The sequence below is a fragment of the Myxine glutinosa genome, chromosome 10, assembly GCF_964187855.1.
Source record: "Myxine glutinosa chromosome 10, kmMyxGlut1.1, whole genome shotgun sequence".
Taxonomy (NCBI): domain Eukaryota; kingdom Metazoa; phylum Chordata; class Myxini; order Myxiniformes; family Myxinidae; genus Myxine; species Myxine glutinosa.
Window position 1 is genome coordinate 124,095,106 of NC_136270.1, and position 15,547 is coordinate 124,110,652.

Sequence of the window (15,547 nt, forward strand, 5' to 3'; positions counted from 1 at the left end):
TCAAGATATTCATCTCAAGATTCAGACATACATGGCGGCGGCCATCTCGGATTTTGACGTGGCGACCCAATTTTAAACAGCGTTCTTCCATGTGCCTAGATACACCCACACACCAGATTAGAAGTTGGTACTTCGCTTATTTTTCGAGATATTTTGCTCACAAGGTTCAGACATATATATGGCGGCGACCATCTTGGATTTTGACGTGGCGACCCAATTTTCAATAGCGTTCGTCCTTATGCCCAGATACACCCACACACCAAATTAGAAGTTGGTACTTCGCTTATTTTTCAAGATATTCATCTCACAAGGTTCAGACATACATGGCGGCGGTCATCTTGGATTTTGACGTGGCGACCCAATTTTCAATAGCATTCTTCCTTATGCCTAGATACACCCACACACCAGATTAAAAGTTGGTACTTCGCTTATTTTTCAAGATATGCAGGTTACAAGGTTCAGACATACATGGCATCAGACATACATGGCGGCGGCCATCTTGGATTTTGACGTGGGTTGCACCCACACACCAAATTCGAATGCGGTCCTTCGCTTACGCACGCACGCCCGCACGCACGGACGGACTGACACACGGACGGAGGGGAAAGCCATAGTCCCCCTTTCGCTCCGCTGTGCGACGGGGAACAAAAATGGTCTGTGGGGTACTGGACTATGTTAGTGCAAAGTGTTCTGGTGGGTAAAGCTCAAGATATCTATTCGGCTTTACCGATTGACCAATGTGCAGATTATGAGATAGTGAAGAAAGCCATTCTCAAAGCCTATGAATTGGTCCCTGAAGCTTACCGACAAAAATTCAGGAATGCCAGGAAGAGGGAGAGTGAGACCCACGTGGAGTTTGCCAGAATGAAGAAAACCATGTTTGATAGGTGGTGTTGGGAAAGACTTCAACCTGTTACGACAATTGATTTTGGTGGAGGAATTCAAACAGTGTGTCCACGTGGACATTAAAGTACATCTGGATGAAAAGAAAGTACCAGAGTTGTATGAGGCAGCAACTGTGGCAGATGACTATGCTTTGACACACAGGATGGGGTTCCACAAACCTAACTTCCCGCCTAGAGTTAGCCAGGGGAGTTATGGTAAATCAGGTTCGGAGAACAAATTTTCATGGAGGCGGCGTAGAGAGGACTATGGGGACAAATCTGATACCGTGACTTTTAGGGATCAGAAGACTGCAGTTCCAAGATATACCTATCTTCCAGGGGGCCCGAGGCAGACCACGAGTTTTTCCTCTGGGCCGACGCGCTTTTTGCAACAAACCTGGGCATTTGATGTCCCAATGTTACGCCCTGAAAAGGAAAAATCAGGAGCGGAGTCAAACTAGTGCAACTCTGAATGCATTGCCCAATGCAAGAAATCGTCCTTGGAGGACAGTGCCTTGTGAAGGTTCCCATGCGAAAGTTACGGCATCACAGAACGACCTTGTCCAAGAGGGTTACAAACCTTTTATTTCCAAGGGGTTTGTGTCACTGGATGGGGACTTAACAAACCAGAGACCTGTTAGGGTATTGAGGGACACAGGAGCACATCAATCTTTGATGCTTGAGGGCATTTTGCCATTGTCAGAGAAGACGGAAACTGGTGTTAGTGTTCTTTTACAGGGGGTTGGTGGCTATGTTAAAGCTCCTCTTCATGTCATCCATTTGAAGTCTGATTTGGTGTCAGGACCGGTCACCGTAGGTTTACAAGCCACTCTTCCTGTGGAGGGAATCTCTTTTATTATCGGGAATGATTTCGCCGGTGGTGGAGTTTCTGGTAATCCAATGTTGGTTGAAAAGCCCAGTATGGAAAATAACACCGCACAGTTAGAGCAGGAGATTCCGGGTATCTTTCCATCCTGTGCAGTGACTCGTGCTATGGGTAGGAAGCGCTCTGAAGAGAAGGAGAAGGAAGGTGATGTGGATTTGGGTTCCTTAGCGATATTGGAGGAAAAGTCTGGAAGAGATAATAGGAAAGGAACCGAAGGAAAAGTTGGCATCTGGAACAAAAGAGGAAATGGAGTGTCCGTCGGAGACATCTGGGAACGAGGTTGAACAAACGGTGCTGGTCCGAAAGAGACTTGTTGAAGAACAACACGGAGATTCGGAGCTCCGGAGTTTGATTGATAAAGCCGTTACAGAGGAAGAGGCTATGAAGATACCTGTTGGTTACTTCATGAAAGGGGAAATACTCATGAGAAAATGGAGACCACCGGAGGTGCCAGGAAACGATGAGTGGAAAGTTCATTACCAAATTGTGGTGCCACCGCCATACCGGAAGGAGATATTGAGTTTGGCGCATGAGACACCTTTGGCCGGACACCTTGGAGTGAACAAGACATGTGACAGAATATTGGTACATTTCTTCGGGCCAGAATTGCGACGTGATGCGGCGGAGTTCTGTAAATCTTGCCACTCTTGCCAGCTGGTGGGAAAACCTAATCAGAAAGTCCCATCCGCACCTTTAAAACCAATTCCAGCTTTTGAAGAGCCATTCAGCCGAGTCATTATTGACTGTGTAGACCCTTTACCTAAAACTAAGGCTGGGCATCAGTATTTGCTGACCATCATGTGCGCTTCCACAAGGTTCCCAGAGGCAGTGCCTCTTAGAAAAAATACTGCGGCAGTTATTGCGAAGGCCTTGATTAAATTTTTCACTTTGGTTGGCCTACCTAAGGTCATCCAGTCTGATCAGGGCTCCAATTTCATGTCAACGCTTTTTCAGCAAGTGGTACACTTGTTGGGAGTGGAGCAAGTAAGATCAAGTACTTACCATGCCAAGAGCCAAGGGACCTTGGAAAGGGGTCACCAGACATTGAAGAATATGATCAGAACGTATTGTTTTGAATGTGACAAGGATTGGGATGAGGGAATACCCTTATTGTTGTTTGCTACGAGGGAATCTGTTCAGGAGTCATTGGGATTCAGTCCTTTAGAACTTGTGTTTGGACACTCAGTGCGAGGACCATTGAAATTGGTGAAAGAACAGGAGGAGGCACAGTCAACAGTGGTGGAGTATGTGGCAACGGTTAGGCACAGATTGGCAAAGGCTTGTGAAGTTGCGAGAAGAAACTTGAAAGTGACACAGGATAAAATGAAAGTGAGACATCACAAGAAATCTCAGATAAGAAATTTCAGTCCTGAGGACCGAGTGTTAGTCTTGCTTCCTGTTCCAGGTCAGCCACTACAGGCTAGGTATTTTGGTCCCTATGCAATCGAAAGGAGGGTTAATGAAACAGATTACGTGGTGACAACTCCCGACCGACGAAAAAAGCGGCAGCTGTGTCATGTCAACCGACTGAAGAAATATCATGAGAGGAAGCCTGTGGGGAAATGGTTCCTGTCTCACCTGTCTCACCTGTAGTTGGGGTGCAAGAGAATCCAGAGTTAAAACTCTTCACTGATCACAACCCCTTAACCTTCATTTAAAAAATTGAAAAATAAAAATCAGAGGTTGATGATGGAGTTTGGCTTTGCAGGAGTTCAACTTGGAAATTGAGCATGTAAAGAGCAGGGACAATATCGTTGCTGATGCTTTATCCAGAATGAACTAACTTTGGAAATTCCTGTAGGTTGTTTGGAAGTTTTGTTGCTTTATTTTGGGGAATATTAATTATTGTTGCTCACGTGAATTGATCCTTTGGGAGCGAGTTTTACTTTTGTTTGTTAAAAGTTTTTGCATGCAAAGAAAGTTTTCACTATGTTCCAACTTTCTTTCTTGAGGGGGGGAAGTGTTATGGATTCGTCACTTCGGTTGTTGTGGTTCTCATCCACTGTAAACATTTTTGGTTCCATGTACTATTATTGTTATCGTTTAAGTGAATTGGAGATAACTGTTTTCAAAAGGTAAAAAAAAAAAAAAAAGTTTTAAAAAGCAACCATAAACCGGATCGGACACCGGACGAAGAAGAAGAGGAAGCAGAGGAGGAAAAGAGGCAGAGCGAGTAAGGTGGAGAAGAAGCGAAGCTGCTTTGAGGTCTTGAGCAAACGCTGGCGAACGGGGGTCTCGAGTGAACTTTGGGTTTCCTGGGAAAGGGATTCCTGCGACAGAGTTGTTATCGCTGTGACAGATAAACCTGCGTGACAGGTTTTGCGGTCGATTCCGAAGAGAATCGTTGGAGTGCCGTTACGTCTCGAGGACGGAGTCGGACCTGTTGGCCATTTTGCCTCGCGCTCGATTTCGCATCGCTCCAGGTTTTTCACCTCGCTCCAACCATTTCAATGCATCCAGCCGTTAGCCTGGTTTGCATGTGTAACGGGGATTTCGAGTGGGAATTTGCGGTTCGCCGTGTGGGGAGCCGTTGAACATCCATACCCGAAAGTGTGATTTCCCAGTCGCCTCTTGAGGACACTTTTGCCCATCTTTGGCAGTGTGACTGTCAACCAAGTGGGATTCTGGTCTCGATACAACATCGTTCTGACGATCACTGGAGCGTGGATCGACTTTGGTTTGAAGCTGGGACAGAGACATTGGGAATGTTATTTTCCCTCACTTGGAGCACAGCGAGTTATATTGTACGAAACTGATGGTACCATCATAGGAATGATATATTGGTTGTACAATTGATTAATATTGTTATTGCTGTTATTCTTATGTGACCTTAATACAATACTTGTTTGTTGGTAATAATTTGGTGTGGTTTCACCATTGATTTTTGACACACAGAATAACATATCTTTCTGCCGTGACTCCTCTCGGGGCTCGGAGGTACACCGTGACCGGGGTTTGGGGAGGAGCACGTAACAGTATGCATGCAAAGTTTGGCGCTGCTAAGTTTCATGGTTTGGGAGTTATGGAGGAGACAGACGGACATTTTCGTTACCGCGATAACTTGAGAACGGCTGAAGGAGTGAAGGGATCTTAGTCAAACTTGGTGCAGGCATGTATAATGAGGTAAAGATGAAATGATTAGATTTTGGGGTCACGAAGTCAAAGGCCAAAGGCCAAAGGTCATGTTAGATAAAAATCCTATGACCGCGATAACGTGTGAACCAGTGATGAGATTCTGACTAGATTTGGTACAATTATGCAAAATGATGTGAAGATTAACCGATTCGATTTTGGGGTCAAGAGGTCAAAGGTCAAAGGGCAAAGTCTGTAATTGGTCTATAACTTGAGAATGGCTGAAGTGATACAATTCAAACTTGGTACAGATATGTATAATGATGTAAAGAGTAACTGATTAGATTTTGGGGTCCTGAGGCCAAAGGCCATAGGTCAGAGGTCATGTCAGGTGCAAATGTGATAATTTGTGAACAGGTGAAGGGATTTAAATTAAAACTTGGTACAGGTATGTATAATGAGGTAAACTTGAACCGATTAAATTTTGGTGGGTGCGTGGGATTAAATGGGTGCGTGGTGCTTGGCAACCGCTGGCGTTCTTCAGCCGGCAGCTTCGCCCGCCCGAACGCCGCTATAGTACCTTCGACCGCGAGTTGCTCGGGCTTCACCTGGCGGTCAGGCACTTCCGCCATCTGCTCGAGGGCCGTGTGTTCACGGCCTTCGTCGACCACAAGCCACTGGTCTTCGCGATGGGCAAGGTCGCCGAGCCGTGGTCGGCCCGGCAGCAGCGTCACCTCTCAGCCGTGTCCGAATATACAACTGACATCCGGCACATTGCGGGGAAGGACAACCCGGTGGCGGATTGCTTTTCCCGGTCCGTCGCCCACGCAGTCCACCTTGGCATCGACTATGCCCGGATGGCGGCGGACCAGGCCGCCGACCCTGGCGTCCAGGCCTTGCGGACCGCCGTCACGGGCCTCCGCATCACCGAGGTGCCGTTCGACGTCGCGGGCATGGCCCTCTTGTGCGACGTCTCCCTCGGGCGGCCTCGCCCCATCGTGCCCGCGAGCTGGCAGCGCCAGGTTTTTGACGCCATCCACGGCCTGTCCCACCCGGGCACGAAGGCCTCCCAGAAGTTGGTCGCCGACAAGTTTGTCTGGCATGGCCTCCGGAAGGCCGTCCGCGGCTGGACCAGGACGTGCCTCACGTGCCAGCGCGCGAAGGTGCACCGGCACACCCAGGCCCCATTGGCCCCGTTCACGGTGCCGGAACGTAGGTTCGACCACGTGGACCTGGTGGGACCTCTGCCCCCCTCGCGGGGTTTCACCCATGTCCTGACAATGGTGGACCGCACCACCCGGTGGCCGGAGGCCGTCCCTTTGGCGGCGACGACTGCGGCGGACGTCGCGCAGGCGTTCATCGCCACCTGGGTCGCCCGGTTCGGCGTCCCCTCGGACATCTCGTCCGACCGCGGCCCCCAGTTCACCTCGGAGCTCTGGGGGGCGGTCGCGCGGGGGCTCGGGGTCCAGCTGCACCGAACCACGGCCTACCACCCCCAGGCCAACGGCCTGTGCGAACGGTTCCACCGCTCGTTGAAGGCCGTGCTCCGGGCCACCCTCCGCGACGGCGGCTGGGTCGACAGGCTCCCCTAGGTCCTGCTGGGCCTCCGGACGGCGCCCAAGGACGACCTGCGCGCATCCGCTGTGGAGTTGGTCTTCGGACAACCGCTGCGGGTGCCGGGCGAGTTCCTCCCCGACCCCACGGCACCATGGTCCGCGGCGCAGGAGCGCTCCGCGCTGCAGGAGACAGCCCGGAGGTTCGCCCCGGTGCTGACGGCGCACCACGGGCACCCGCCTACGCACGTCGCCCCGGAGCTTCGCACCGCGGAGTACGTCTTCATCCGGCACGACGCCCACCGGACACCACTGCGGCCCACGTACGACGGGCCTTTCCGCGTGCTGGAGACCGGGGTGAAACATTTCACCTTGGACATCGGCGGTACTCCCGACCGCGTCTCGGTGGATCGCCTCAAGCCGGCCCACCTCGACGTGGACCACCCACCGCCGGTGGCTCGGCCCCCACGTCGGGGCCGCCCCCCTGCGGGCGGACCCACGGCACCGCCCAGGCCCGCCGCTCCCCGGTCCTGCACCCATCCCGGGTGCAGCCGGAGGCATCCCAGCTGGCATCCCTGCACCCCGGACGCCGCCGGTCGCCAGAGGGCGCTTCGGCCGGGTCATCCGTTTGCCCCGCAAACTGGCCCTCCAGGTGCACGGGAATTCTGGGGGGGGCGCGTGTGGCGGACACGAAAGCTCACTGGCGTGAGGGCATCATTCCGCGCACCAAGTGGGCGGCGGCCACGCCCGAGGGGTAGGCGTGGCCGCGGGATATACACCGGGCGCACAGCCCGGAGCGCGCCAGTGCTACAGTTGAGCTCTTATAATAAAGACTCTTGAACTTACCGCGTTGTCCGCTTCCTCCTTGTTATACAAGTAGCGCGCATAGCACCGCGCTTCAAAACCATCAGTACAGTCGAGTGCTTGGAGCTATAACCTCGACCTAATCACCTTACACAGCCATCTGCCCCTCGACAAAGCCACCAGGTCACATATGAATCAACTATCCTACATGTTGTCGGATGGTTGAGTGCGTGACCCAACCATTCCACGTCCTCAAACGAAATCCACAATTATCGGGGATGCCACTTTACAGTGGTACTACCCCCAAACGCAAGTCGGGAGCCAAATCTTCTCCACTCTTCCCTGCTGTCTGGATTTGCCAGGAAGTGTGGTCAGCATGGACCAGCACTCTCCTCATTCTCAAGACCCCGGCTTTTACAAGAGTACACCATCTTAGATGTGAGGAATCTCTGAATCGCTCCCGCATGATTGATCGGGCTAGCTCCATGCTGCAGGCTTGTTTGAGCACACCTATCCGGGGCTAAGCAACAACAGCTACAACAGCTACAACAGCACTTGGTAGAGAGTATACCTCTGCCAGGCTGAAAACTTTTATGTTTTTATCCACTGACTAGCAGAAGTACCCGGCATTGCCGGGCGGGGGAGGGGAGGGGGAAGAGGAGGGGAGGGGAACGGGGGGAAAGGGAGGAGAGGGGGGGAGGGGAGGAGGGGGGAGGGGAGGAGAGGAGAGGGGGGGGGAGGGGAGAAGAGGGGGGGGGAAGTACCCAGCATTCAGTGTATAAACGTGAGGGGGGAGGGGGAGAGTGAGGGGGAGAGGGAGGGGGGAGGGGAGGGGGGGAGGGGAGGAGAGGGGGGGAGGGGAGGGGAGGAGGGATGGGAGAGGGGTGGGCGGGGGGAGGGGGAGGGGGGGGTGGAGGGGGAGGGGGGAGGGGAGGGGGAGGGGAGGGGTAGGGGAGGGGGAGGGAAAGGGGGAGGGGAAGGGGTAGGGGGGAGGGGGAAAATGGAGGGGGTAGGGTGGAGGGGGAAGGGAGGGGGAGGGGAGGAGGAAGGGGGGAGCGAAGGGGAGGGCCAGTCAACAATGACGTTGCAGTTCTCATGGTCGGAGAGCAGCACAACAATCGCGACATCGTCCTGAATCTTCGCAACAGCACGAAGCGGATTTTGGAGACTCACCGATCCTGTGATGTCCTCCAGTACCGGCGTTGCCGGGTGGGGGAATGGAGACCCGTACATTCCCAACCCGTACATTCGCCCTCTCGACTCAAGCTCACTCGGACAAAAGCCTCGCACAAATTACACCGTGAAGGCCCAATGGCCATGTCTATGCCACAAATCAAGTACGTGAGCAAGTCGGGCGCACTGAATTGAAAATATATAGAACGCTCATACTCCGTGAAAAGTGAAGCCAACTGGCGGCGGAGATGGAACATCACGTGATCGCTCTGAGTGAATCAGCGCGCTGCTCTGCCACCGGTCAGAATCCGTGTATAATATTCCTCGCTGGAAAAAAATCTATGTGAAACATGCTACTATCTATGCTAAATCATGCTAAATCATGCTAAATGCTAATCATGCTAAAATCTATGCTACTTGCTGTGAGTTTATGGCGGCAAGGAACATCACGTGATCGCGTCACGAACATCATTCGTGATCACATCATCACGTGATTGTGATCGTCATCAATGAGCGCGATGAGCGAATCAGCGCGCTGGAAATTTTCCTTCCTTACTCATGGCGTAAATGAGCACGATATGTGTAAGATATGTGTAAGGGACACGTGTATTGGTGGACACGATATGTGTAAGGGAAATTATTTTGGTGTCCTGTATCTGGTCGTGCTAGTTGGTGAACACGGTAAATTTAAGGGAAATGATTTTCTGTCATTCTTCTGAGTGGTTGCTTCTCCTTCCCCGTATTTTTGTTCATTTTATTGTTTTTTCCACTCTCTTGAGTTGTGGTCCTTCCTTGAGTGGTATTACATTTATCATCATCATCATTGGAATGTCTGTTGTAAAGATACGGACATCAAGTCCGTATCTTGACGCAGAGAGCATCAAGCACCATCTTTTTATACCATTACCAGGCAACGGCAACGGCAACGCACTAACGCAGACCTCGCTCGGCCCCGCCCACAGCGACCTCTCTCGGCCCCGCCCATAGCTGCCTCGCTCGGTCCCGCCCATAGCTGCCTCGCTCGGTCCCGCCCATAGCTGCCTCGCTCGGTCCCGCCCACAGCGACCTCGCTCGGTCCCGCCCACAGCGACCTCGCCCGGTCCCGCCCACAGCGACCTCGCCCGGCCCCGCCCACAGCGACCTCGCTCGGTCCCGCCCACAGCGACCTCGCTCGGTCCCGCCCATAGCTGCCTCGCTCGGTCCCGCCCACAGCGACCTCGCTCGGTCCCGCCCACAGCGACCTCGCTCGGTCCCGCCCACAGCGACCTCGCCCGGCCCCACCCACAGCGACCTCGCTCGGTCCCACCCACAGCGACCTCGCTCGGTCCCGCCCACAGCGACCTTGCTCGATCCCTCCCACAGCGGCATCACTCCGCCCTACACGGCACTATCTATATATTATTCGTACAATGCCGGGTACTTCTGCTCGCTGAAAAAAAATCTATGTGAAACATGCTACTATCTATGCTAAATCATGCTAAATCATGCTAAATCATGCTAAATGCTAATCATGCAGAAGTACCCGGCAAAAACGCAATCGCTTTTCGCTCTGAAATACGTGCGAACGGTAACTGAGTTAATGGCGGCAACGAACATCACGTGATTGCTCTGAGCGAATCAGCGCGCTGCTCTGCTACCGGTCAGATTCCGGTCATAATATTTCGCGCTGAGGTAAAAATAATATTATGAAATCAATTTTTAGGTCGGCCATGTTCGTCCCAGGCTCAATGGCCATGTCTGTGCCAAATATCAAGTACGTGAGCCTCTCCGTTTAGGAGTCTACCGGTAACATTATATACACACACACACACACACACACACACACACACACACACACACACACACACACACACACACACACACACACACACACACACACACACACTGTGTTTTATATACACAAAGAATGAAGTTAAGCACCCCTACACAACGAATTAAGGTAAGCACCCCCTAATATATATTCTTTGTGTATATGTATACATTGGCATATATTCGAAGGTATGTGAGATCAAATAATGATTGGTATGACATTAGCAATTATCCATTGATGAAATTGAGTGATCAAAGTGAAAAAAAGTGATTGGTTGAGTCAGTGATCCGATCACGTGGGTCCTACACACGTTATTGACGCAAAGATCGCTAGAGGTCTTCTCAGAACAATGACTGTACGTTAGAAAACATAAACGTCATCCACACTGTCCGTGATGGACCTATAGCTCCATACTTAAATTGAGGTGAAAATATGCCTAAAATTCCCAAAAAATTTCACCTTAAATTATTCAGAATAAAATATTGAAAACGGCATGATTGTTATGTTTTTATGTGACCATAATATCACTTCTCCAGAAAATATAGCAATATCATGGGTATATTACACTGTTTTGACGACAACAAACTTGTAATGTGCGAGGTTGTAAAAAAACGGGGGGGGGTGCTTAACTTAATTCTTTGTGTATATATATAGATAGGCCAGATCTGGATCAGGACCTGAACCAAAATCGAATCGGCTTGTTTTTGTCAACTACCCAACTCATCTACCTAGTTTTGTCATAAGTCGTCCACAACGTTTTGCAATACCGTGCTATATATCATTTTTGGCTGCATCTCTCAATGGTGAAGAATCAGTTAAAAAATTAAAAAATACTCGTATCCGCATACGGAGTCGGGTCTTTTTTTTTCTTTTCTTTTTTTTTTCTTTTTTTTTGTATACAAGATCGAGGCTCGTGCAAGAGCTAACATTAATCACAGAAAAAAATGCCCTGGACATTGCTAGGACTTCAAGGAAAGAAGTCGGTATTTCAAAAAAAGTGGATCTGGAGTGAAATTAACGGGGGTAGAAAAGATCAAGGTTTTGGATGGGGGAGGATAAGAGATGGATCTTCACCAAAATCAAATCAATTTGTCCTTGTCACACACCCAACCAATCCACCAAGTTTTGCCCATAACCTTTTTAGATATCCTGCTCACAGACATACATACAGGATGAAAATATAACCTCAGTCCACCTTCGACGGCGGAGGTAACGACAACAGGGTCAACACTGTCCACAATACTTTTTTGTTCTTCCCTGATCTATGGAATCAATATTGTTGCGGTTTTTAGAACCTTCACTTTGTCAATTTAGTAGTAAATTTCCTTATAAATAACCCCTGTGTACATTTCCCCTTAATTGGCTGTTAATTGAAATAAGTGCACCTTAGTTAGTCCACATTGCAACACGTAGCAAATCATAGGCCCTTTCGTAGTTATATCGTTATTATGTGTTTCATGTAAGGCCATGTTTCCCATAGTTGAATCTGCGTTGCATCAATCAAATAAGATAGATCCCTTTCGTTATTTTCAAAAAGGGTGCGAGTGGTTTTCCATTCCTGCAAGCCGCCATTGCCATGTGCTCATCTCGGAGAAGAAGGGCGTGGCCCCACCTCGTCGTCAAGGGTGGAGCCAGAGAGCCCTCGTCATCGAAGGTGGAGTCAGAGCCCTTAACCAACCAAGGCTCGGTGGGTTTGGCTTGAGAGGGCGGAGAGAGAAACATCTAGCAGGTTCGGGAGGGTTCAACGGGGCTGGCCATATAACCCGTGCGCGAAGCCCCTACGGCAGTTCTGTGGAGGGAGGCGCTTGAGAGAGGTAGGAGAGAGAGGAGAGAGCTTCAGAGACGCGCGCGCAGATGAGAAAAGATATACGTCCCGCCACGCAACAGATTGGCAAGCAGCGTTTGAGGCAGACGGAAGGGAGAGTCGGTACGAGGCAGACGAGTAAGGAGAGACCTGCTGCTGCAGAAAGCCCTGCCGTGTGGAGCCGCCGGCTGTTCGCTTCCGGACTGTGAACCTGGAGCGGACCTCTCTGCTGCGCATCTTGCCCGGACCTTCCTGCCCTGTGTCCCAACTGAACCTTCTCCTTCCAGCCATTCATTCCTGCCTGCAATTCCCCATTAGTGTACGTGAGTTTGTCTTGTTTTGTCTTGTCCCTGGGAATAAGTTAAGCCTGTTTAAGAATTGCCCTGTGTCTTCTGTAAATTACTTTCGTTTCTTTTCTTCTCCTTTGGTTTCTTTGGTAGTGTAAATAATAGTAATAAATACCTGTTCCTCCTTACTTTGCTTTCTTTCTTGTACGATCGCTTTAGTGATTTCCCCATTGAGTTCCTGTGGCGCGATTTTGGCCGAACCGCTTCGCAATCGGGTTTAGTCATTGTTAACGGCCCACGCCGCAGTTCGCTTCGCTCGGCGCAATCAATATATTACGCTGCGGCACGGGCGGGAGTATTTCCTTGCGTACCGGAAGGCGCTGGTACTTAGGTCATAGGAAGGATAGGCCTAATACCCTATTCAGCGCTGACCGGGCGTGACGTCATACCCCCAGGAACAGACAACGGCCAGCTTAACAAGACGAGGGGATTAAACCCCCCTCGGTAAGGGGAGTGCCGTCGTCCGATTCCGTAACAATATGAACATCAAATCCTGCTTCTCCTTCCAATCCTCCGATTCAAATGATCCAATCTGAGCCCGTGACAAATTTGCGTTTCATTATCCATTTTTTTTCCACAGAAGTAATTGTCACGTCATGACAGACCCTAATAAGGAAGAGTATCCATTTGGCAAGCAAAAGTGGTTATTATCAACAAATCTTAATTTGCCATCAGGAAGCCACAATTCTATAGAATGCGAAAGCTTAAGCATAACCCATATTACCCAGAATACCATTAACTAGTGCGCTAAATTCCATAAACCACCAGACACCTGACATCCAACCCAACGGTATCCCAGGGCCGCACCTTGCCGAGGCCAATGGCGCAAGCAGCGAGGCCGATGAGACCACCTTTGCGGCTGTGCGGTTGGAGTGAGAGAGCAAACTCTTGTGATAGCACCTGGATCAAACATCTCACCTGCGGCGCGTTGTTCTGACTCACAAACTCCCGCACCAATCTGGAGGGGTAGACGAAAAAACAACAAGTGAGGACAGAGCGAATCGGAAAAATTAGAGCACCGAGATCATCTTCCTTCGAGGGCTGAAAGAGCAAACCGAGGTTTACTCGACCCCAAGGCGGTCCACACTTGAGGAACTTAACGTGCAACAGATGCAATAATTAGACATCGGTAAAATAATATAGAAACTAACGTGTTAATCACGCTCATGCATTTATACCAACTAGAACACCCGCTAACGATGGGAGGGGCAGAAAGGGTCATTCCTCTTTGTGGTATATAAGATTACAGTCGATATATGGTCGGGTCCCAAGAACATTGGGTGTCTGTTCATTTACCAAATTTCTTGTGAAGAGATCGCCAAGTGGTTTAAGCATTTGAGCAAGCACTCCATTCAAAACTGTTAAGGAACAGCTGGCTTGCCAAGCGCAAGCAAGCTGCTTGGTAAATGAGCACACCCCGGTCTTCCACCCTTTATTTCGTATTAAACAGCGGGAGCGAGTTTCAAAAGTTCGCTACGAAAAACGCCACGTTAGCGCCAGAAAGGGCCATGTTATTAACCCAACATTTGTGGGTTATATAGAGTACAGTAGATCTTCACTCAGTTCTGTAAGTAAACTTTACTTCACGGATGTCGGGATTCCTCCAAATGTCTTCATTTAGTGCTATAAAGAGCATTAGCGACTGTTTAAAAAGCTAAGCATACGTGTTTGTGGTTTATAATATTTTTACTTCCTGTAGAAGCCGCTGCTCACACGGAAGCGCCATTATAACTATAAGCTATTTTTTTCACGTTATCACTGCAGGAAAACCGCCTTGGGTAAGTGGGACATTATTAGTATTAATATTGTTTTGTAATAACATTAATAATATGCGATTATCATGAATTTTGTTATTAAAAGCGTCTTTGGAAAAACCCCAAGATCAATCTTCTTCTTTGGAAAAACGCCATGATAAAGCTAATTTAGCATTGATATACACCTCAACATGCAACCCCATTGACAGCAATAGTGGGGAAAACACACTCGGGGGGGGGGGGGGGGGGGGGGAGAAAACCCCCTTGGGGAGGGGGGCAAATTCATGCGCTAAAACCTTCATTATGTAACCCTTTATGTAACTCATCTACTCACCCGGTCACCTTTATGAAACACATTATGTAACCATTATGTACTTTCTAGCCAATGGCAGGGATCGCTCAACATACTGGATACGTTGTGGAGATTCAGATGGAGACCATTGTGTAAATCACCAAAATGTCCAACTGTGAACAAGATCACAACTTTATCTACAAGCACAGGATCAGAGGAGAAGTGGGTTGTCCAAAAGAACACTGCCACATTCGCTATAGTGTTTAGACACTGCAGAAAAACACTACCACTATTACTACCACCACCACCACTACTACTAATACAGCCACAAATACTACTGCAACCACGACTACCAACACTTCTTCTTCTTGTTCTTCTTCTTCTTTAACAGCCCTTCTGAGGTGGGTCCAGAGAATGTTTTTTGCCCCAAGTCTTTCACAAACTGGCTTATCCACCAGCTAATCTATAACATCCACCAGCTAATCTATAACATCCACCAGCTTAATCTACAACATCCATATAACATCCACCAGCTAATCTATAATATCCACCAGCTAATCTATAACATCCACCAGCTAATCTATAACATCCACCAGCTAATCTATAACATCCACCAGCTAATCTATAACATCCACCAGCTAATCTATAACATCCACCAGCTAATCTATAACATCCACCAGCTAATCTATAACATCCACCAGCTAATCTATAACATCCACCAGCTTAATCTACAACATCCATATAACATCCACCAGCTAATCTATAACATACACCAGCTTAATCTACAACATCCATACAACATCCACCATCTAATCTATAACATCACCAGCTCATATATAACATCCACCAGCTAATCTATAACATCCACCAGCTAATCTATAACATCCACCAGCTAATCTATAACATCCACCAACTAATCTATAACATCCACCAGCTAATCTATAACATCCACCAGCTAATCTATAACATCCACCAGCTTAATCTACAACATCCATATAACATCCACCAGCTAATCTATAACATCCACCAGCTAATCTATAACATCCACCAGCTAATCTATAACATCCACCAGCTTAATCTACAACATCCACCAGCTTAATCTACAACATCCATATAACATCCACCAGCTAATCTATAACATACACCAGCTTAATCTACAACATCCATA

General features: G+C 49.2%; 1 protein-coding gene across 5 annotated transcripts in view; it reads right to left on the bottom strand.

Moving 5' to 3' along the window:
• VAC14 (VAC14 component of PIKFYVE complex) overlaps nucleotides 1–15,547 on the bottom strand; it is an 82,280-nt gene that overhangs the window by 59,602 nt on the left and 7,131 nt on the right. For 4 of the 5 annotated variants that reach the window (XR_013624805.1, XM_068126148.2, XM_068126146.2 and 1 more), the window contains exon 2: nucleotides 13,141–13,291. Coding sequence is in view for 3 of the 5 variants with exons in the window: in XM_068126146.2 (XP_067982247.2) it covers nucleotides 13,141–13,291 (151 nt within the window). In the remaining 2 variants the exon portion in view is untranslated. The remainder of the gene's footprint in view (nucleotides 1–13,140; nucleotides 13,292–15,547) is intronic. The other variant, XM_068126147.2, reaches the window with a different exon arrangement.